At 38.8% G+C, this 22,717-nt stretch overlaps 1 protein-coding gene across 3 annotated transcripts in view; it reads left to right on the top strand.

Annotated features, from left to right (window-relative positions):
• The first annotated feature begins 209 nt into the window (after positions 1–209).
• LOC147325133 (ethanolamine kinase 1) overlaps positions 210–22,717 on the top strand; it is a 28,205-nt gene continuing 5,697 nt past the window's right edge. The window contains exons 1-7 of one of the 3 annotated variants that reach the window (XM_086299470.1): positions 210–659; positions 5,023–5,285; positions 6,990–7,142; positions 12,106–12,254; positions 12,667–12,750; positions 13,891–14,051; positions 14,165–16,467. In XM_086299470.1, coding sequence (XP_086155596.1) covers positions 519–659; positions 5,023–5,285; positions 6,990–7,142; positions 12,106–12,254; positions 12,667–12,750; positions 13,891–14,051; positions 14,165–14,389 — 1,176 coding nt within the window. In that variant the 5' untranslated portion in view covers positions 210–518 and the 3' untranslated portion in view covers positions 14,390–16,467. The other 2 variants (XM_086299468.1, XM_086299469.1) reach the window with 2 other exon arrangements.

Genomic DNA, 22,717 nt, shown 5'->3' with positions numbered 1-22,717 from the left:
ACAAATAAAAAATGTTTTAAAAGTTTTCTTACAGTAAATCTTATTCAAGCATTATTTGATCAATCTGAATTTGATATTTAAAAACGTGCCTTTGGTTTATTGACGTGTGTTTAACAAATGCATACTGCAGAGCAGGAGCTACCTGTGGTTAATATGTAAACTACAGCAGAAGGGATGAAGATGCCCACGGGAACATTGGACCCTGATAAAGTGCTGAATAACTGGACACGTAAGTAGACAGCTTCAGTGACTGGCAAATACCAGTGACTGCTCTTGACTCAATAGTTTTACATCATAATCATCAAGAAATTTGCGTGGACATCAATTTCTTTTTCTTTTTACTTTCTTTTGCTTTTTCATCCTTTTTTTCTTTTTCTTTTTGATGGTTTAGATTTAACTTTGACTCTGCTAACACTCTCTAACACTGTCTAAAACTGGCCCAAGTCTAGACACAAACTCATATTTACTACTTTAATCTTTATCGGTTTTCAAAGTATAAACAGTTTGCATTCGTGAAAATGGACAGTGGACTTGTTGGTGCTGGAAAACAGCTTCTCCATGTGGACATCTATATTGATGAACACCAACCTTCTAGAGGAATCCTGGCTCTTTTGAGCAGACTTCGTCCCAACTGGAAGGCACAAGACATTCAAATGAAGGCAAGTGAATGCTTGTATCTCTAAATGTATGGATTACCAAAGACTGACTATTATTTGTAAGAAAGCATGAAATTCACACATTTTCATTTGTATTTCTAATCTTACTCTCATGAACTTTCAAATGTAACATGCGGACTGTGGCTTGCAGCATCTGAGATGTAGCTTTTGTTTTTTGTAAAGTTTCAGGGCGTTGCATGGTCTGACCTTGGGATGAATTGACTGGGAAATCCACTCTTGGGAAGATTGTGGCATTGCATTAACATACAGTGGAACCCCGACTTACGAAATTAATTCGTTCCCGAGGGTCTTTCGTAAGTCGAAAATTTTCGTAAGTCGAAACACCCATCGCACGTTTTGACTGAGGCGATGCTGAACGATAGGCTATAGGCTAATTGCTAACTAGAACAACAATACGTCGTTCAAGCGGAACAGCGAAGCCCAAGTACGGAAGCCAAGGGGTTGTTACATGATTCGGAAGGCATTGTGGGCATTGTAGGCTCAGCCAATCAGAGCCAGCGGATTCCATTACTCTGGCATTTTGCCGTAACACGGGCAAAAATATTGCCGTTCAGTGCCTTCGTAACTTGAATTTTTCGTGAAATGGGGTATTCGTAAGTCGGGGTTCCACTGTACTTCTAAATACACCAGACCAGCAAAATGAAAACATATCTGCTTTTATAGTAGTTTAATAGCCCTGGGAAAGCTTTTGAATTTCACATGACTGTTTAACCTGTATTCACGTGTTAAAGTGAAAGCATAAACTATGATTTATATCTAAATTTATTGCCTGTATATGGCAAAACTTGACACATCTTATAAGAATAGGGAGCAAGTGGAAGAGAACCTGGAGCAGTGCTGGTATGAAAGTGAGTAGACGCAAGACAGAATACATGTGTGTGAATAAGATGGAGTCAAGTGGGAAGGTGAAGCTGCAAGGAGCACGGATATTGAAGGTAGATGAGTTTAAATATTTGGGGTCAATCCCCCCCAAAGCAACAGACAGTGAGGTAGAGAAGAGAGTAAAGGCAAGAGGGGGTGGGTGGAGACAAGTGTCAGGGTTTTTTTGTGAGAGAAGGATAGCAGCAAAAGTGAAAAGGTAGATTTACAAGACAGTAGTGAGGCCTTCTCTGATGTATGACAGAAAGACAGGAGGCAGAGGTGGAGGTGGTAGAATTGAAGATCCAAAGATTTTCATCCCATTTGGGAGTGACCTGATCGGACAGGATTAGAAAATACACAGCCCAAAGACATACATGTTGGGTTAATTGGAGATTCTAAATTGGCCACCGGTGTTAATATCAGTGTCTGTCTCTTTGTCTTAACTGTTTGATGAAATGGCATGTACCCTGTCCTTCACCCTACAACAGCTGAGATCGACTTCTGAAACCCCATGGCCCAAAACTGAACAGGTTAAGAAAATGGATGGATGAATGAAAAAAAATAAAGACTGCTGTATAAATGCAGTATCAAAATTAAATTCACACATAGTGATAAAGTTTTGTCGTGTTTTGGTTGGGCTCCATATTCCACTGTACTGTAAACTGTAGAAAGACACATTTCACACATCAAAATGGAAAAAAAAAAAACCAAGGTAACTAGACAACAAAAGTAGACTGTTAGGAAATTTCTTTTTGTAGGGCTGTCAGAGGGTCTATTCACAACAGGATAATCCCATTCTGGTCCCATGTGCAAACACAAGGTCCAATATTTCAGAGAAATAGGGTTTATGTTTGTTAGGTGACCCAACATTGGATGGATGACCTCTCAATCCTCACCAGGTCCAGTAATGTACACAAGAGTAGATGTTTCTCTTCAGCTCTCGCACTGCAGCGGCTCCTTTAATGGTGTATTGTGTTCAGCAAGGAATGGATAGACAACTTCTGCTGTTACATTGAGCTTTAACCCAGTTTACATAGCATTCCTTTCAAATGACTGTCATTGTTTTGGGTTTCATTGATGATTCCGTGATTCTGTGATTTCATCATTTCTATTTTATAACAAACTAACAGAACAAGATAAAGGCTGATAAATACACATTGAATGATTTACATAAGATTTTTTGTAGACAGTGTGATTAAAATCTGTTTCAAAGATGGAACAAGAGAACATTTGTAGAATTTTAAAGGCATCCCTTTAAAATTCTACAAATGTTCCAACAAACAAACATGTTAAAGCAAACGCAAATTTCATGTCAAAAAGAAGTGCAGATCAAAGCATGCATATTTATCTTGTGTGTTTTTAATACATTTTGGGGGATTTCAAATGACAATTAATAAATTGTGAAAATTCAGCACAAAAAGAAACTGTAAGATACAGAGGCAGAAAGAATTTAATGAAACCGGCCCTGCATCCATATAAATACTGGGTCAGTTGTCAAGGTGGGCATGTTTGTTCATTTTCCATTTAGATGAAAAAATGTGTGTGCAGGTCCCATCTGATGCTCAGAAAGTGCCTTGGGGACTTTAGCAGAAATTGAGAGACTGAGAAACCACAGAATGACAACAAATGTCAGAAAAAGTCGTTGCAGACAGTGGTCTCTGCGGTGTTGTTGTGTACACATACTGAGGAATAGAATCTATTCCAGAAGTGGGATTTTCAATGTCACCATACTTTCTACAGCTGTGTCTGTAACTATGTATTCATCTACCTGTTGTTGCATTGACTCTACACAACAAAGATGTATGCATACCAGTTTAATTTCAAACTGATTTCATATTTGTTTTTCCCATAAAGTACATTAAAAGGAGTGCCAAATCTTTCCATATCAAATGTTTGTTTGTTTTTTTACATTGGATAAAATGGTAACCAGTATTCCACATTAATATGGGTGTATTTTTCAGGATGTATAAAGGCGATCAACCAAATCTTGAACTTTAATATATGCTATAAACAGAAACTGGAAAATACACAACACACAATAATGCAAAAACATAAAAACAGACAGGCAGCATATGAAGAACAGACACAAGGCTCATATCTAAATTAAAACCATAGCTGATGCTACAACAAAGACTGAGGGGAAGAAATGATTAGTTATACACATTAGGATTAGGAAATGGGGAACAGGATTGGTAACAAGACACAGGTGCGATCAATCACACACAAGTGAAGCTTGTCAATAAAATCAGGGGGGAAACAGGAAGCAAAACTAACCTAGGACACAAAAGAAATCAAACCTTCAAAGTAAAGACAGAAAGTAAAGTACAGCAAAATCACAAATCAGAACACAACACAGAAACTTTGTACTGGGAAAATCCAAACACACTTTAGAATCACCATTTCACCTAACCCCACTAACTTCAAGTCTTTGGACTGTGGGAGGAAGCTTGAATGAACCCAGACAAACTCGGGGAGGATTTCCAAACTCCAGATCTCAAGGTACTGAGTTCAAATCCACCATCTGGCCAGATGAACTCAGGACCTTATTGCTGTGAGGCAATAGGGATAACCACCATACCACAGTGCTGGCCATTTCTGGTATCATGTAGAATAGAAATCAAAGTCTCATTAAGACTCAGTATATAATAATGATCTCATGATACAGATTAATTCAGAACCCAGCATGAATTATATTTCAAATAAGCATCTGAAAAATGACCCATAAAAGACTTCTGCAAAATTATTCTTTGACTTATATGTCTCATCTAGCTGCTACCTGTTGGTTGTCTAAACTTGTATTCTATGATAAAATTATTTTAACAAAAAGCTGTTACTTAAGTAACCTATTTGAAAATGCAAGTATTCATGTGGCAACACGCTAACGTCGCAGGGGATGTCCACATGCGTTCTAAATTTTGTATTACACAGGTATTTTCTCTAGTTTCTTTTTGAGTGTACTGATGTGAATTTGCTCTGTTTCTGTGGTTTTATTTTTCCTTTTTCTCCAATAATGTGCATTTAATGGAAGGTTAGTGACATTTTTAAATGAGCTATAACAGTGGTAAATTAGTGGCCTGTAAATCGATATGGTACTGAAAATGTAATCCAGAATCCTGAAACCAAACTGGGGTCTGCGAGTTGCCTGCTATTTACCTGCCTGCTGTAATTAATGTAGAATAGCATGATTTTCCAAGATTGTTATAAATGTTTTAAGGAAAGTAACCAATTAAAGTTATAGTTACAGAATAATTATATGACTGCCTGCTTTATTGACAGATGGTAGTGAAATGTTATTATCTTTTTTTTACAGTAGGATTTTTTGTGTGGGTAGAATTATGATAACCAGCATCCTGGGTTTTATGGGCTCTTTTGACAATACAGAATGCTAAAATATGGTATAGCAAAATGTTTCATTTGCTGTATACTATCTGTCCAAAACTGCATTTTTCATGCTCATGGCCCTTTGGATTTCCTTTCATTCCAGACATTCACAGAAGGCATCACCAACCAGCTTATTGGCTGCTACGTGGGCTCTCTCCTGGAGCCTGGTTGTGTCTTGGTGCGACTATATGGCAAAATGACAGAGCTCTACGTGAACAGGGACCATGAGGTGGAGATGTTTCAGATCCTCCACGCACACAGATGTGGTCCTGAAATTTACTGCAGCTTCCAGAATGGCATCTGCTACGAGTTTGTAAGAGGAACTGTGCTGGATGATAAACTGCTTCGGCAGCCGTCTATCTACAGGTCTCTGCAATAACAGCGTTCACATTTCACACATACACACACACACACACACACACACGCACACACACACACACACACACGCACACACACACACACACACACACACACACACACACACGCACACACATAGATAGATAGATAAACATCATCTAATTAAATTTATATAATTGTGAGAATTTCTTTGCTATTTTAATGTATGTGAATACATTAAAATAGCAAAAATTAGCAAAATTATTTCACAGCTTTACAATCTGTATATTCAAGTTGACAATAAACTTGCCCTAATTTAAGAAACATGAAAGAAAATAATGACAATTCTGATTATTGTCTGGTATGCAAAGTTCATATCCTGAGTATAACTACTGTGTAAGTTTGTAATTATTTAATATCAAAGCATAAGGTGAGATGCTATGGGCAGGAGATTTATTTGTTTATTTATTAGTTTATATGAATAGAAGATTTTTGGCTTTTTTTGCCTCAACATGTTCTTTTCAAACCTTTTTCTCAAAATTGCACAAAAAGGTTTTCAAAATTATCCACTGTAAATAATCAATGTTGATATTTGTTATCCCTTTAAAGCTAAGTGTATCAAATATGATACTTTGCATACTAGATTTTGAGACAATAAATATTAAAAAAAATGGCAGATGTGGCATATATGACAGAAATCCAAACTAAAATCTGCAAATAATATATATTTTTTAATTATTATATTGTTAGAAGGTTCAATAAACACGCCAAAAAATAAAAAATAAAATTTAAAAAACCGCAGTCTGAACTTCAGCAGCACTTACATCCACAAAACTTCACTGTTAATAATCTGGAGCCTGATTTGTATAACATTTAGCACAAGTGGAGTCTATCATCAGTGAATGCTACGTCCAGATGAACAGAATCAACTTTTTTTTGATTTACTTACCTGGATGATTAAACATGCATCAAGACAACATTTAGAACAAAAAACAAAAAGAAAACAAAAACACATTTCTGGGCAGGACTTGTAGAGTGATAAATAGAGATATCCAAAATCTCCTGAATTAAATGTAGTATGCACATTTTTTTTTACATTATTTTATGCAACTTTCTTTCTGAAAAAGTGAATATTTATTGATAGGACATCATTTGCACATCATATCATAAATTTCAGAAAACTTGTAACTCAATTTCTTTTTTATTTTTAATTGAAATTCATTTGAAGTCATCATTGTACATCATCATCATTTTCAGAGTTCAGGTGTGTACATGCAAACCAAACAGTTCATTTAATTTGTGCCAATGTGGGAGTTTCTTATTAGTAATTTGAGTCATGTTTCATGTTGAGCAATGATGTTTGTTCATGCCCCCATTACATTCATCATTCCCATGATAACAACCTGTCATCATTATTCACAACTCGGGACAGTAGAACTCAACATATCCAGCCAAGGTTTCACATCCAGGTCCACAATAGACATCAATCAACTTGCTCTGCCTGATACCCTGTGTGGGGGATACCCAGAAAACTTTATGTCACCATTAAGATGCCTTGAGAATGAGCGCTCAAATGGTCAAAAGGTCATAACCACAACAAGGTCCATTTTTTGAAAAGAAGAACAAGATAAGAGCACTAAATGTAGAGGGAGTTGTGTTTCTGCTCTGATAATGATTGTTTGTGCAATAACAGCGTCAGCCAGGCTCATCTGAGAAAATGTTTTCTCTCTGCAGATTGATCGCCGCAGAGATGGGGAAAATCCATTCGATCCAGCCAAAATCCGGTCGGCCAGTCAAACCTGTGCTGTGGACAAAAATTTCTCATTTCCTCAAACTAGTGCAGAGCAGTGTCAGCAGCAGTCCAGCTGGGCAGTGGTACATAGGCAGGTACAAGTCATGATAGCCACAGAGCACAATACAATATATAATGCATAATATTTACAATACATCCACTTGTGATTGACCCATTAAGCAGCTGCACTGGACAAAGACAGGAAGATTTACACTATGCAATAACATATGGGCGGTAGCTTTGCTAGAAAAAACATTAACTACACTTTTTGTTTTGCCAAAGAAATATGCTTGGAGAACTGCTTGGCTGTTGATCACCTGGTGGGGTCATTCAAAGTATTGGTGTGTTGCTAGATCAGATCTCACAGATAAGCTCAAGCAGTCCTTTGGCATCAGGTGACAGCAGGTATCATTCCCGTATGGACATTATTAATATATCCTAGTAATAATCGATTAACCGGCACATTATTATGAGACACTCTCTCACTCACTGACATGGGGAGCTACACATTAATATTACCTATCATGCAGCAGCTGCACAACACATCAAAGGTAAACACGTAAAACACGTACTGTAACAGCAGCAGTCATTTTCAGTGCCAGCAGCACCTCTGAACAGGAACAGATGCACACAACTACTCGAGGTCACCAAAATGTCATTAACAGTTATTAGTTAGGCTAAGAAATGCAGCATGGCATGATGTGTCCAGCACTAAATGGACCGTTAATATGCAATTCTATATTTCCTGTAAAAAATCAAGAGAGGTGTAAATCAGAGATGACTTTAATTAGTTGCTTATGTGACATCCACTATTACAACAATATCTTACGGTGATTAATCTACTGCTGTAATCATAATAATAAACTGTATAAAGTACAAGGGCTGAGAGCTTGACAGCTGTAACAACAGTAACTATGGGGGTGGGGCTTAGTGATTAGTCAGTCATCCTGTCAGGAAGGTTTCAGACTAATGTGTGTGTGTGTGTGTGTGTGTGTGTGTGTGTGTGTGTGTGTGTGTGAGAGAGAGAGAGAGAGAGAGAGAGAGAGAGATGGAGAGAGAGAGAGGCTGTCAATTATCTACTATACTGAAAATACAATGTTTAAAAAACAAAATACCTGATGACTTTGAGACAGGAGGGCACCCCGATGTTTAATTGTGCTGTCCTCTTTGATAGAAACCAGCTTCATTTTCAACTGTTTTATCTTTTAGGCAGCAGCTCTTTCACTGATGTCTTATCATTTTCTCACATTGCTCAAACCAGCCTAAAATGCTCTTGTCCATCCAAATCTTGCCTGGCTTAACGGGCAACAGGCATTTACCCCTCCTTACATGTATGGAAGCCATCACTGTGAGGCGGGGGAGTGGCCTCATTGACACTGAGAGCTCTCATGGGTGAAGGGGTGAGAGGTAAGCGGGGTTACATGGAAAGACACTACAGAGAAACAGGCTCTTGGCTCTCCCTTATCGGTCAAACGCTGAACCTTATTTGTGTTTGCAGCAAAGGGGTCGGAAGTCCATGCAAACAGAAGCTGGAAGGCCCCAAGGTTTCTAGTCACTTTTCTTTTAGCGTGCAAGCCAGGTAGGAACTGAATGAGTCATCCATAAAGTAGAGGCTTGGAAGCAGAGGGCCTTTTATGATAAGAGGTACTTTTAACATCTAGAATTCACAAAAACAAAGGTCTCGTAGAAATATAAGAGAAAATCTCCGAAATTAAAAAACTTAATTTGGGGGTCTGGGGTTTTTTTTGCTAGCTAGGTAGCTAGCTAATATGACAATCTAAATTGTGATAAACTACCTCAGACAAGCTGAAATGTATTTATTTATTTTATAACACACTGCACAGATAACAAAAATGTGTTAACACAAGACACCAAATTATGCATGGATGGGTGCTACTGAAAATTAAGGCCACAGAGGAGTAATAACCTACTATTTAAGTCCCGCAGCTCCACACAGCAAAACAAGTTCACTTTTGCTAAAGTTGCATGCATATCCTGCTAAACTTCAGTTTTAAAGAGAACACTGAGGACATTGTGAGTGCTTCCATTTTACCCACTAAAAGCAGTGAATGCATGTCTGAATGTGGATCACTCTGCAATATACAATAGGAGACTGCACCACATTTCAAGGCCCAATAGATGGTGCTATATTGTGAAACATTTTTTAGACTTGACAGCCCTGTGCAGCTCGCGCTCAAGTAGATACAGAGCAATTTAAAATAACCTGGAAATGATCAGTGTTTAGGAAATGTATCATAACAACGTGGGAAAGCTATGAGAAAATAATGGAAGAAACACTACAAATGACTCTGAGGTGTCAACACTAGAAATTAGAAATTGGGTTATTTTAATCTTACCTAATGTCTTCTGTCTCTCTCTCTCTCTCTCTCTCTCTCTCTCTCTCTCTCTCTCTCTCTCTCTGTGTGTGTGTGTGTGTGTGTGTGTGTGTGTGTGTGTGTGTGTGTGTGTTTGCACGTTAACTGGTCTCTTGAGTGTGAAAACTGCGTGCAAAACATGGCACAGAGACAGAAGAAGAAAAGACCAAAAAAACAGGTTTTAAACAAGCATCAGAGAAACTTTTGTACTTGAGACTGTATGAGTGCTGATATGAATGTGATATTCAGAGGAAATGGCAAAAGAAAGGCAGAGAAAGAGAGAGAGCAGGAAGAGGCTGCACCTGCAGAGGAGGTCTTCAGCTCTCAAGCCACCCGCTGTGCAGAGGGAGAGAGAGGGGGAGAGAGACAGATCGACAGAAGGAGAAGCGAAAGAGACGAGGGAAGGGGGAGCGCAAAAGAGGCTGCAGCAGCTGCAAGGTTCAGAGAGAGGGAGCACAGTAGAAGTCAGAGCTGGGAGAGAAAAGAAAGAAAGGCAATGGAAAGCAAGAGTGCAACCTCTTTTTCTTCCAAAGCCCCCCTGCTATGTCTCCCGTTTGCACTCTTACAAATTGCATAAAACTGCAAAAAAGAGAACGAGTGGTGGAGAAAAAAGACGAAAAAGAAAAAAAAATCTGCAGTGCTCGGCTGGTGTTTGAAATCATATGTAAATAAGGCACATTGATAATGAAGCGCCAGAGGAGGAAATTCCACTAATTACCTTACAGAGACTTGACAGGGAGCAGGAGGCGAATGTACTTGACGCACTGTTTTTCATGAAAAGGACAGAAAAGAGAGAGGAAAAGATCTGATGGCAAGACGACAGGTTTCCATTTAAAGTCAATGTAAGTCTTTCATTTAGCTTTTGATTCCAAGTAATCGTGGGTTCCTATGTGAACGTCGAGTTGTTAGGTTAAAGGAATGGGTTGGTTGAAAAGGAATCAGGGTGATTCACCATTCAACTGCATGTTTTATTTCATATTAGAGAGGAGATAGATAAATTATGCATGTCAGAGGGGGTCGATTTTAAATAAAGCTGTCACCGGCAAGTAGCGGTGAATCGAGCGCTCTATTCTGGGCCTGTATTTTTTTTTAAAAAGGCAGTTTGGTGTTAAAATGTAAATCATTTGTGCACTGATGCTTGAAAATAAAGTAAAATAAATCTTAGTTATTTTATCAAAGATCTTGTAAGCAGGAAGTTGGTATTTTAAAATACCAACTTCCTGCTTACCTCTTTTTATTCAATCCATGTATTTATCTCAGAGGGAAGCAAGACTGACTGAACAGAGCAGAGAAGATAACATACAAAGTGACTTGTTGTGTAGTGGAGGACATGCAGACAGCAGAGCCTCTGTGCCACGGCTATAAACACTATAAACAAGGCTCATCCTCCTCTGCTTTTATTGTGCGTTCCTTGCAGGCCTCACTAAATTATGTCTCCAAGTGTGTATAATACCGGAGCATCTGTTTGTTCCCTTTTCGAATAAATAGGTAGTGTTTAAATTACACTGTTTAAAGTACCCTCTTGCCGTGGCAGTCGTGGGGACTGGAAAGGAAACACAAAAATTAATTAGGAGACGGATGCTTGCACAGCATTTCTTCCAGGTGCATTTTGCACTGACGTCCAAGGACATTAGTGCCGTCTTTGATAGATTGAATAATCAAGAGAGTGAAAACAAGGCATGTGACCTCTCAGCGAGGCTTGCTGAACCGTGTCAGTTTACAAACAAGTTCTACTTTCTTGTCTCAAACTCTCTTGCTCCTCTTACCAAGTGTACGGAAGACTCTTATACGAGTTTAGTTCAGATTTTCATTGGGAAAAAACAATCCCATAGACAACTTCCATCTATCCATTTTCTTCCGCTATTTAAGTCAGGCCTGCAAGAGCCATCGTGGGGTGAGATGCAAGGTTGCACCCTGGACGCCAGTCTGTTGCAGTGCTAACACATAGAAACAGGCAACCATTCGCACTCATATTCACACCTATGGTCAATTTAGAATCACTACTTAACCTAGCTCGATGCATGCTTTCTTCATGTTTGATAAGGCAGATTTATTTTTATAAACCGGATGCCCTTCTTGATGCAACCCCAAGTTAATTTTGCGTCTCCTCCCAGTGTTAAACTGGGGCTTGTTTGCTTATCAAGAAATGGGTAAACCTAAAACTCTAGAGAACCATTGACTTAGCTCTAACAACAAATGAATAACAGTAGCACTTTATAAAGGCAGACAAAGCACTTAAAACATCTCATATAATAGCTAAGCATATCTTTTCTCTGATTTTCACTCGATTGCATTTTTTAAGAAGAAAGACTCCTCCCATGCTAGACTATCCCAGTGGCAGAGTGTACAAGGACATGTGCTAAAGTGAGTTGAATAAAAGTGTGTTATTGTCAGATCGTGAGCATTTTTACCCAATTAGACTTCAGATAAATTAGGAGGTTGTACTTCTGGAAATCAATGTATTTTCAGCTTCAGTGATTAAAACTAAATGCCAGAGTTCTTTTTTACAGTCTTTGGTGTAAAACATCACACAGCATTTATGACTTCGGCTGTTCAACTTACTATGCTTCTTTACCTACCTGCCAGGTGCAGCTGCGAGTTAAAGACATCACTCATTCACGGGGAAAAAAGAGCCCTTTTCCATCACAAAAAATAAATAATTTCAACGTTTTACCTCTTGCAGTTCTGCAGATCTACAAAAGGTGCCCAGCTTTAAGACTTTGTCACAGGAAATGGAGTCACTGAAGAGACACCTCTCTGAGATTGACTCGCCAACTGTCCTCTGCCACAACGACCTCCTGACAAAGAACATCATCTACAACGAAAAAGAGGGTGAGGAAAATTCTTTGGTTTTTAGAAATTCATCAACCTGAAAGAAGTAACAAACAAAAGAAGGCCTAATGCTAAACTACCTTAATTCTAGCTGAAGAGTGGCAGTGCTTCTGAAGCTAATGCTAAAATAGATGAATGTGTGGCAATATTCACATTACTGAAAATGCATTGTCCCTTATTTAATATCTTACCTTATTTGAAGTTATTCTGTTATAAATTTTTTAAACATTTAAAAAAACTATCACCCGGGGTAATGTTCAGCAAAAGAGACTCCCTGTTCCTTTGACACTCACAAGGTTCCTGTACTTTCCATAAAGACACAAAGGCTTATCAGTTGAACATCTATAGCTGAAATGTGTTTATCATGTTGTCTTAGTAACTGCTGTTGCTTTTTTCCCCCTACATCCATCAGGAATGGTGAAATTCATTGACTACGAGTACGCCGATTATAACTACCAGGCCTTCGATATCGGCAATCACTTCAACGAATTTGCCGGTGGGTCTTTCAAAATAGCATCAATTTACCTCCAAATCTTTTTCACAGCCAGGACATATAAGATTCCTTAATGTGGAATATATGACTGCAGTAAATATTGTAAACACAGGATGTGATATTTTCAACGTTGTGTTTTCTCTGACTACATCATGTTATGATATAATGTGCCGTGAAACGATCTCCTTCTTGTGACACTGCTCAGAAAAATTGCTGCATTCAGTATGTGTTCTGCACAGTGATTAAAGTGGCTTTGATGGACCAGCTGTGTTAGAGCAAAGCACAGCAAGGACTGTCCGAACAATCATCAATGCAGTCGATTTAGATTATTCAGCTTTCAAGTTGTAACTTGCAAATTATCCACAATTCCCAATGACAGCAGCTGCAGTTATGTCTGATAGTCTTATGCAAGAAGGGGCTGACAGGAAGGGGCAGACATACTCCACACGAATCACATGCTGGAATGAAAGATACTGCACCTTGTGTTCTTTTTTTTATCCTGATTATACCTCAAACAAAATTTGAAAATTAGCCGATGGCATGGTCTTGAATGATACAACTGTCTTGCAGACATTTGAACACAATTGTTGATGTAGGGAAGCTTTTATACGGGCAACATGAAAAACCAGTCTAGCTTAAATAAAGCGCTTCGCTATTATCTGTACAATATAACCCAGATGTTATACTATTGCTGATGTATGTAGAAGTCAACAGATGTGTCTAATTGCCAGGGTGCTTATTTACACTTCACAACATTTTATTACATTTTATATTTTTATATTTCACAAAATTTTATTTTTTAATTTAAAGTAGACTTGTCAAATAAATGCAGTGCAGGAAAAAGCACAATACTTTCTCTGAAATTTAGTGGATAACATGTTATCCACTAAATTTCAACATATTGTTGTCAGCATGTTGTCACCCAGTTTCCATGCTGCTTTCTTATAACTTGTCCATTTGGAGCAAACGTTTCTCACTGCCTGAGTGGGTCTGACAAGTGTTGACCAAAGAGCTGTTGCTCCACTCAAAGTAGATATAGTTCACTGGCACGTCTTCAAAACAAACAGTTATTTTAGGCATTGTGTTGGATTTTAGCACCGACGTTAGTTCCACTAATGTGCACGTATATGTGTCGCATTTCAGGTGTGAATGATGTTAACTACGACCTCTACCCGAGCTGGGAGCTGCAGAGGGACTGGCTGACGGCCTATCTGGAGAGTTACAAGCACAGCACTGGACGTGAGGTCACAGTCACGGAGGCAGAAGTTACGCAGCTCTACATTCAAGTCTGCAAATTCTCTCTTGTAAGTGTCTGCTCCCACTGACTTTGTTGAAATATATCATTATGTAGTGCCTCAGCTCTTTGGAAAGACTTTGGAAAGTGACAAATCTCTCAACAGTTATTTCCTTTTCTTAGGTTTTGCTCTTGGAGGGACTCGAATATCTCAATATTATGAGATTAGCGTATGCATTTCAACAACATCCATATGTGTGCAGAGCTGTGGAATGGCGGGGTGGCAACATCTCACCATCATATTTTAACAATTTACTTTTCCAACTCGCCCCCCCAACCCAAAGAAAACCAAACCATCCACAGCTGACCCACCACTGTTCAAACTTTGATGGACTCCATCTGAGTTGATTAGAAACTACCGCAGGGAAAAATGAAACACAGCAGCCAAAATTATTTTTCTTATGACCACAATTTTCATTCTTTGGTGTCTCAAGTGGTGCTGGACTATCTGTCTAAAAGTGCTTTCATAGCTCAACACAATATGCAGAATTGTCCAACCAATTTTGGGGTGGTGTAAATGTCTCTTGAAATAGCACAGAATTGATGAGAAGGCATATTACTTTTTAAAATAACTTGTGCTTCAGCCAAAAAAACCGAAAGGGAAATGCGTGTGTGTGTGCGTGTGTGTGTATAAGGGGTAGAATATAGCCTGAAACTGAGTGATAGAAGTGATAATATCACGTTGATTGAAATCAGATTTTCTGCAACAAACCGAGGCGGACTCTTGAAGGTAGTAGGAGAAATTGATCACTGACGCTTAACAAGCCAAGTTTCCAGCTCAACTCGCTTTGACAAGCTGTGTGTCAAAATGAAGCATACGGGGCAGAATACTGATATGTTTCTGCTTAAAAATATTTACAAATACCTGCATCGCCATTAAATAAATTGATTACATCTGCTTTTAATGAAATCAATTAAGTACAAGTTTATCGGTTTGTATCTCCTTAGTATCACTTGGTACATTTGTGAAATAAAAGTATGTTAATATAATACCATGCTCCGTAGTTTATAATATAGACAAAAAGTGACACTGTAGGAATTGAGGGAAGCCATCCTGCGCTGTGTGGCATCGAGGAGGCCTGGCCAGTTGCCAGAGCTCTGCGCCGTGGAGCTGCCTCCTTCCCGTCTTAATCCTTAGCAAACTGTGCCAAGACGCAGTGGGGTCCTTACAATCCGTCCTCTCCTCCGCAGGGATCCCCCATGATGCTGAAGCTGTAGCCTGTGGCTTGATGATGTCACTCTTCCCACACATTTATCATCTCCGTTTTTCTCAATGGCTCCCTGTCACCGATAGTCTCTGCTTAGTGTTAGATTAATGCTTTCTTAATGGAGAGCAGTTATTAATCATAATGGAAACACGCTCAATCTCCATCTCCAACTAAGGACAGAGATTAGAGATGAAAATCTGCCAGGGAGAAGGAGAAAAGCCAAGGGAAACCGCACATTGCTCTTCAAGTATTTCATTCCACCCTTTATTTGATTATCAAATAAAAATGTGATTATATCACTGGGCCACAGAACAGAGGCCCTTCTGGATCTTATTAAGACTTGCTATTAGTGGCCTTACCATGAAGATTTACAATAAGGGTGGAGAACAACAGAAATTTATGGAGGTATGGAGGTCTGCAAGACTAAGTGAGCAAAACCATTAAGGAGGGAACCATTCAATACAGAGGTTTGTCATTCTGACTAAGCAGCGCGCAACTGGCATGCAGCGGGAGCAGCAGCAGCAGTTCTGGGAGCAGTTACAACATGACAAGCGGAGGTCACTGAAGTGTGTTTTCACAGTTGTGCGCTATGGCAAAGGGGAATGTTGCAAGAGCATAAAAATACAGCACCTGCGATTCTGCACTGCAAACACAATGCACAGTTTTACACTTCTCCTGGGACTGGCTGTGTGTTCTTAATGAGCCTGTCATTCAAAGAGATTCCTTCGGTTCATTGTCTCAGCGAGCACACATTTTCCCTGCTGAAGTGTTCCTGAGCAAAGCATAACATTTGACCTCACTGTGGCCTCTGTGTAAGAGGCAAAGAATTATGCTTTTGAAACTTTGTTGTTTCAAAAGGGCGTTTGAGAATCTCATTGTGGTCACATAATACTGTCATGTTGTCATTCCTTTGATGACAGAGTCCAATATTGTACTGACTGTGTGAGCTTTAATACCACAGGTAGGCAGTACAACATATAACTGTATTTTGTTAAACAGCACAATCCTTCAGTTATTTTTCCATTTTCCAATGATATTGTAATGTTCTTCTTTTTTTCAATATTCAATCTTTATTTTTTATATACTAGCTCCCTGCAAAATCAATTTAAATTCTACAGTTTTGTAAAACACCTGAAAAGTAGCTCCAAATCAGCTCAGACACAAATATGAACCAGAGTTACGCTTTTTGAAACTTAAATTTATTTATTTTTTTTTACTTCCACCAGGCATCCAGCTTCCTCTGGGGTCTTTGGGCCATCCTGCAATCACGTTTCTCCTCGATTGACTTTGACTTCCAAAGGTTTGTCCAACGTCTGACAAAGACATTTAAAACTCCCACAACTCAAAGTGTCACTCTGCATAAACAATGCTCAAGTTTCCTAAAATGTCCTGGGTGAGATGTCCCATCCATCAAAAAAATGTTGAGTTCATTAGTATTTAAATTGATGTTCTAATTATGTTAAGTGACACCTTCACATTAAAACGCTCTCAGTAAATGTTTAATAAAGGAACCCATGTAACCGCAAATAAGAATTATTACTTCACTGCAGTTTTTTTTCAGCTGTTAATGTCATCATCCATCACTTGAAATACTCTGAAAAAGAAAAATATTTATAGGACATTGAATTTAGGCTCTCGGTATATTAGTGCAATGTTTAGACAAGCAGGATCTTCATTAGAAAAGAATGACAAAGAATTTGTTGGCAGACAAACTGCGAAAAAAAAAATGGTTTAGAAACATAAGCCTAGAATATAGAAATATTTCATTCTCCCCCCAATGCTTCAAGTCTTTGTGTATTTAAAATCTGGCATAAAAAACAGGCGAGACAAACACACTTCTTCTACTCTTCATGTCACAGACAAAATATTTACACATGAAATTCTCTGCTTTTCTTCACTGATAAACCGCAACATAAGATGAAAGCCTCGGTTTTCACAAAGACTTTCAAAGGAGATCAAAACTAACGTCTTTTATTTTTAACAGTGATCACCATTGAGGACTAGTTATCTTAAACAAGTCCAGGAGACATTCCTCACCGGCAGCAGCACTCAGACAGTTCAGGAAGGCAAAATGTTTCCCTCAACCCCCACTTTTTTTCTGCCTTTCTCCTTTTTCTGCATGCCCCACACCCACAACAGTTGTGATCATGATCCTAATCACTATTGACACACGGCACCCTCCCCTCTGTGTGGCTTTTTCTACTCGCTTGCAAGATCAGCGACAGGGCCCCCACCTCATTTCAATCTGGACCTTGGAGGAAATGTGATCCAGAGGGGTGCTGAGGCACAGAGGCACTATTGTTCCAGTGCCGTCGTTCCTGCCTTACATATACATCTCTCATCCCTGGCTGGGCCACATGTGCCTGCTGAACGTCTACTCCTTTAAGCTACCGGCTGAGGTTGTCCTAAAGTGGATGGTGAGGGTTGGGTTACCTTTCTTTAACTGGAGGGTTAAACTGAAACGAGCTCTGAGAGCAACAACAACAATGGAGAACCAAGTCTAATGTTTAAAAGCGGGAGGCTACTATCTAGCTAACCTCTGCCCCACGCCCATCCCTGTCATGCAAGACACATTCATGCACTTAAGCCTCCCTTTCAGGCAAGAGATACATAACATCGCTGGCTTCATCGATCTGTTAAAGTGACAACATTATTACATTCAGACATAGGTAACCTTTGGCTTAGTGCAGACATACATACAACAGGCAACATCAGTAATTGTGCAATTTTTGTACAATACATGCAAATGAGTTTTGCTCTTCAAGAAGAAAAAAATAAGAAACTATTTAAACCTTGAGTTGTTGCATGGGTGTGCATACTTGTCTGTGTTGTGTGTGTGTGTGTAATTTCTCCCACTGCTATACCCCTGAGCCAAATCACCAATAACTTCCCAACGAGTGACAGGCGTCACCCAGGCCTTGTGCTCTAACCAGAGCCAGATGTAAATGTGACAATAGGGAGCCACAAGGGGAACGCAAACCCGCCCTCCTTTTACCATCCATATTTACTTTTCTTATATGGTTTTTTTCATGTGTTGAAAGTGTCTGCAAGTCAGCAGTCTAGATTTGTGGACGTGCTGGCAAGGCGAGCTGTTATTTGACAAAGACATTATTATAAGGAAATGAACAAGGAGGAGGCCCACTGTTTGGAATAGCTTGACTACAAAATTGAGGGAATTGTGCACAAAAGCACATTGTGAAATGGAATACCTGCATTGGCAGGAGATCATTTTCCCCTACTCTTGCTAAATATAAAAAAGCCTCCATTCATTTCTGATGAAGATAAACATTAAGTATGCTAGTCTTAGGTGTCACCCTTAATAAAAATAGGGATAAATGGGATTGTCTGTGAAGCTTGCTGTTCTTATAGGAGGGAGGGTGTAATAGGCAATTACATTAATAGAAGAAACTACAGGGTGGGGTTGAGGTGTGTGTGTGTTAAATTAGCTGATAGTGAAGCTATTTTGACTTTTTACATTACTTGGTAGGAATCTATCAAACTCTGTACTAAACTGAAGAATAACACAGATTTTTTATTAAGTTGCTTTTTCTTTACTGGATTTTGTTGGGGAAAAAACAAGAAACTGCTGCCTGGAATTCTTTATTGAGGAATGTTTTGTATAGGAGTGGTAAGCGATTCAATAAGTGAGCAATTAGTGTTTAAGTATTCTGTCAGTCTATATGTCTGAACTCGCCAGATTTTTCAGATTCACACAATTTTCATTTACGCACATGCAGTGGAATGAGTGCATTCAAAGAAGAGCAGTGCATACAGTGGACATAGCAGAGAAAAAAACAAGGCCAACATTGATGGGATTTGTTTCCTAATCCTTTTTACAAAAAACAAGTTCAGGACTGCTTTAGGAAATGAATGGGAATCCCCCCCCCCCCCAAAAAAAAGAAAACCTTTCTTATCTCAGCAAGACAATGTCAAACCACATTCAAGAATTACAACAGCATGGCTCTGTAGTAAAGAGGTCTGAGTGCTGTGCAGTTACCTGCTGTTACCCACTGAAAACTTTTTGTGTCATATGAAACATCAAGTACGAATGGGGGAAACATTAGGTTATCGAACCTACATGTCTCGTGGGTTTCCAACAGCTTTGCTAAAAGTAGTGATGAACATGCCTGCGTTACAACTTGAGCATGTTCCAGCATTTGTTTTGCTGGCATCCAAAACATAATCTAGTCATTAACAAACACTGGGCAGCAGGGTTTAGTGGTGCCACCCCACAGGGAGCATGTTAACTGCTAATTCTAAATTAGCTGTATTTCATCATATAATATATGAAAGTCATGTTCTGAGTCAATTCACAATTTATACAGCATCCATATTTGTGTGGAAAGCAACTTGTTCATAGCTGTACAACAGCTCTACTTCCCCACCTCCTGTATACATGCTATTGTAGCAGTCAGCAGAATCTGATTCTAGTGGGTCATTATGAAAATATGAAAATGAAAATGATGAGCAAACACTTTAGTTTTCTGGACCAATAAGGATAAGGGAGGCTTCATTCTGCTGTCTGAGTAAATGAAAGAAGTGTCAGTTATCAACTGTAGCACATGACTTGCTTGAAATTAAGTCTGTCCAGAGAAAACGCCTGTTGAGGCTCGCCAAACCACAGCGAGCGAAGTGAAAATTGTCTGCTGGCCTCCACCAATGATTTCTACTCCCCAAAATTTTATTATGAACTTTTTTCTTTCTTTTTCTTTTTTTCATTTTTTTGCAGTGGCAAAGGTTATACACACAGTGTACCACCTATCTCTATCAAACATGTACTGGTAAATCTAAAGGTCAGCCTTCAGCAAAGCAAAAACTAAAAGAAAGGAGAAAATGATGAACAAAAGCAGACAAAAAAAGCCAGGCTTTGACACAAAAATTAGAGTGTAGCTTTACCCAGAGATGCAGGTGGGAAAGAATAACTAAAAGGCATGTGACTAAATTATCGTTTTGTCTCACAACACAAGCGCTTGAAAACTGATTTGGCATTGAGGAGTTCAGTGAAAGCACTGATTAAAGGACAAACTCCTCTCTGTGCCTTCATTTTCTGTGCTTTTGAAACTTCACTTTATTTCAAAGGGTATAGCATAATGGCCAAGGGCAACAGCGTACTCAGACATCAGATTTATTGAGGCGTTCAATAATATGGTTTGAACAAACACAAAACCACTTCTCTTGCCGTTAACTTCTGAGATGCGCTGAAGCTTTGGCACAGCTTTCAGACTCATTACTTCATTTGAGAGTCTTGATGCTATTGTTACGCAAGATTGACAAACAAAAACACAGTACCCACCTATAAAACCAGACAGAAAGAGCAGCCTGTAGCGAACAGTGAAAGATACATTATGGCCACAGATACATACAGAGGAGGGAAGCAACAAAGTACAACTACTTTGTTTTTGGACTTCTGTAGAACTTCTAGGTATGTGTACTTTACCTACTTTTGGGTTTTACTCCCTACAATTTAAGAGAAATACCTCTACCTTATACTCATATATTTTCAAATGATGGAGTAGTCAGGACAAAAGAGAGCTGCAGTGGTCCAGAACAGCATCCTCAATGTAGATGTGATCACTACAGCTTCTAGCTAGACTATAGAAGAGAAATGAGCATAAAGGCAGCATAAAGTGTCAGCTAATTTCAGCTGAGCTGATATCATGCAATTTGTCACAGAGCATGTCTGCTAGCTAAAGGTGCAGCTGCTGTATTTCACTGGGAGAGAAAAGAATGTGAGAAGTTAAGTCAGAGATGGAGAAAGACAAGACTGACAAAGACAGGACAAGAGAGTAGAAGACAGATTTCTATAAAAGCTAAGTCAGTGAAACCTGATAAACTGGAAATTTAAAGCCTACAAATAATGTCCACTTTCATTTTGTGAATAGATATCTGAGCTGTACACGATTTCAAGTGATGTTTTTTCACACTGTAAAACTTTTTACAACACAAATTGTAAAATGTTTGAATTACTGTCTGTTATTCAAAGGTTCAGTGAACATGCTAGGCAGGCCAAACAGGTTAGTTTGCAGTGCTGTGGAGAGGTCTCAAGAGATGGACTAATGCAGTTGGCTGCCATGTTCATGGTCAATGTTAGGTTACATAAGGAGTAGCAGATATCAAAGACAGCTTAGTCTGATGATGCTGACTAGATTCACTCAGCCCAACTAATCCCAGGATCCCCACTCCTGCTGAATCCCACTTTAACCCCTGATTATATTCATTTTTCTGTTTAAATGTAGAGGCAGAACCTGCCATTTACAATGTAGGTAACCACAATTAGAACTTCCTCTTTTCTGTTCTGCATAACAGATGTTTGAGATATTCATCAGAATAAGAATTTACAGCACATTACAGCAGTCACAGCGCTTCACCGGATCCACATTTGTCACATTTTGTTACAGCCTTGTTCCAAAATGGATTAAATTCATTTTTCAACTCAAAATTCTACACACGATATCCCATATTAACAAAGTGAAAAATGTTTACTTGATATTGTTGCATTCAATTAAATGTAAAAACAAAAATATAACATGTGCTTATGTATTTACAACTTTTGCCATGACACACAAAACAGGTACGTATCCTGTTTGCAGCTTGATTTGAGTTTACCTGTGGTAAATTCAGTTGTTTGGACATGATTTGGAAAGGCACACACCTGTATATGTAAGGTCTCAAAGCTGACAGTGCATGTCAGAGTGCAAACCAATTCAGGACAATGATTTCAGCACCGCCCCACCAATCAGGCCTGTATGGCAGAGTGGCCAGGCAGAAGCCACTCCTCAGTAAAAGGAACATGACAGCCTGCATACAGTTTGTTAAAAGGTACCTAACAGATTCTCAGATCATGAAACAAATATTGGACTCTTTGTCCTGAATGCCAACAGGGACACTGTCAGGGTCAAGGGAAAGATAAATATATAGCAATGTACAGACACATCTTTGATGATGACCTGGTCCACAGTGCTCTAGACCTGTGGCAGGGGTGAAAGTTTATCTTCCAACAAGACAATGACCCTAAGCACACTGGCATGATAACAAGTGTGTGACCTCAGGACCACTCGGCAAATGCCCTTGAGTTACCTAGCCAGAGCCCAGACTTGAACCCAGTGCTGAAAAAATATTTAGCAAAGGCTTGTAAATACTGTTTGTATTGTCATGTACTTTTTACTTTTATGTTTGGAGCACATTTCATGAACTGTACTTTTTCAGTTTAGTAAGAAGTTGAATCAGTTATTCAGCTTTTACCAGATAATTCTTTTATAAGAATCTATAATTATATTTAGTATCTAATCGTATTTATTATAATCTGCATTAGAATATTATATTTAATATATCATATATTATATAAATGTAATAATTATATAATAATTATATTACACATTTATATAATTACGTGGAAAATGTCTGTAGTTTTGCCACCTCTGGACATATACAATGCATCTTGAATAATAATTTTAGGTACTAATTTCTA

This window comes from Aulonocara sp. 'chitande type north' Nkhata Bay, linkage group LG7, assembly GCF_057382095.1.
Source record: "Aulonocara sp. 'chitande type north' Nkhata Bay isolate Kocher_YH1m ecotype deep benthic linkage group LG7, A_spYH_male_GT1.1, whole genome shotgun sequence".
In the NCBI taxonomy this organism is placed as follows: domain Eukaryota; kingdom Metazoa; phylum Chordata; class Actinopteri; order Cichliformes; family Cichlidae; genus Aulonocara; species Aulonocara sp. 'chitande type north' Nkhata Bay.
This window is presented reverse-complemented; position numbering and strand designations above follow the sequence as displayed.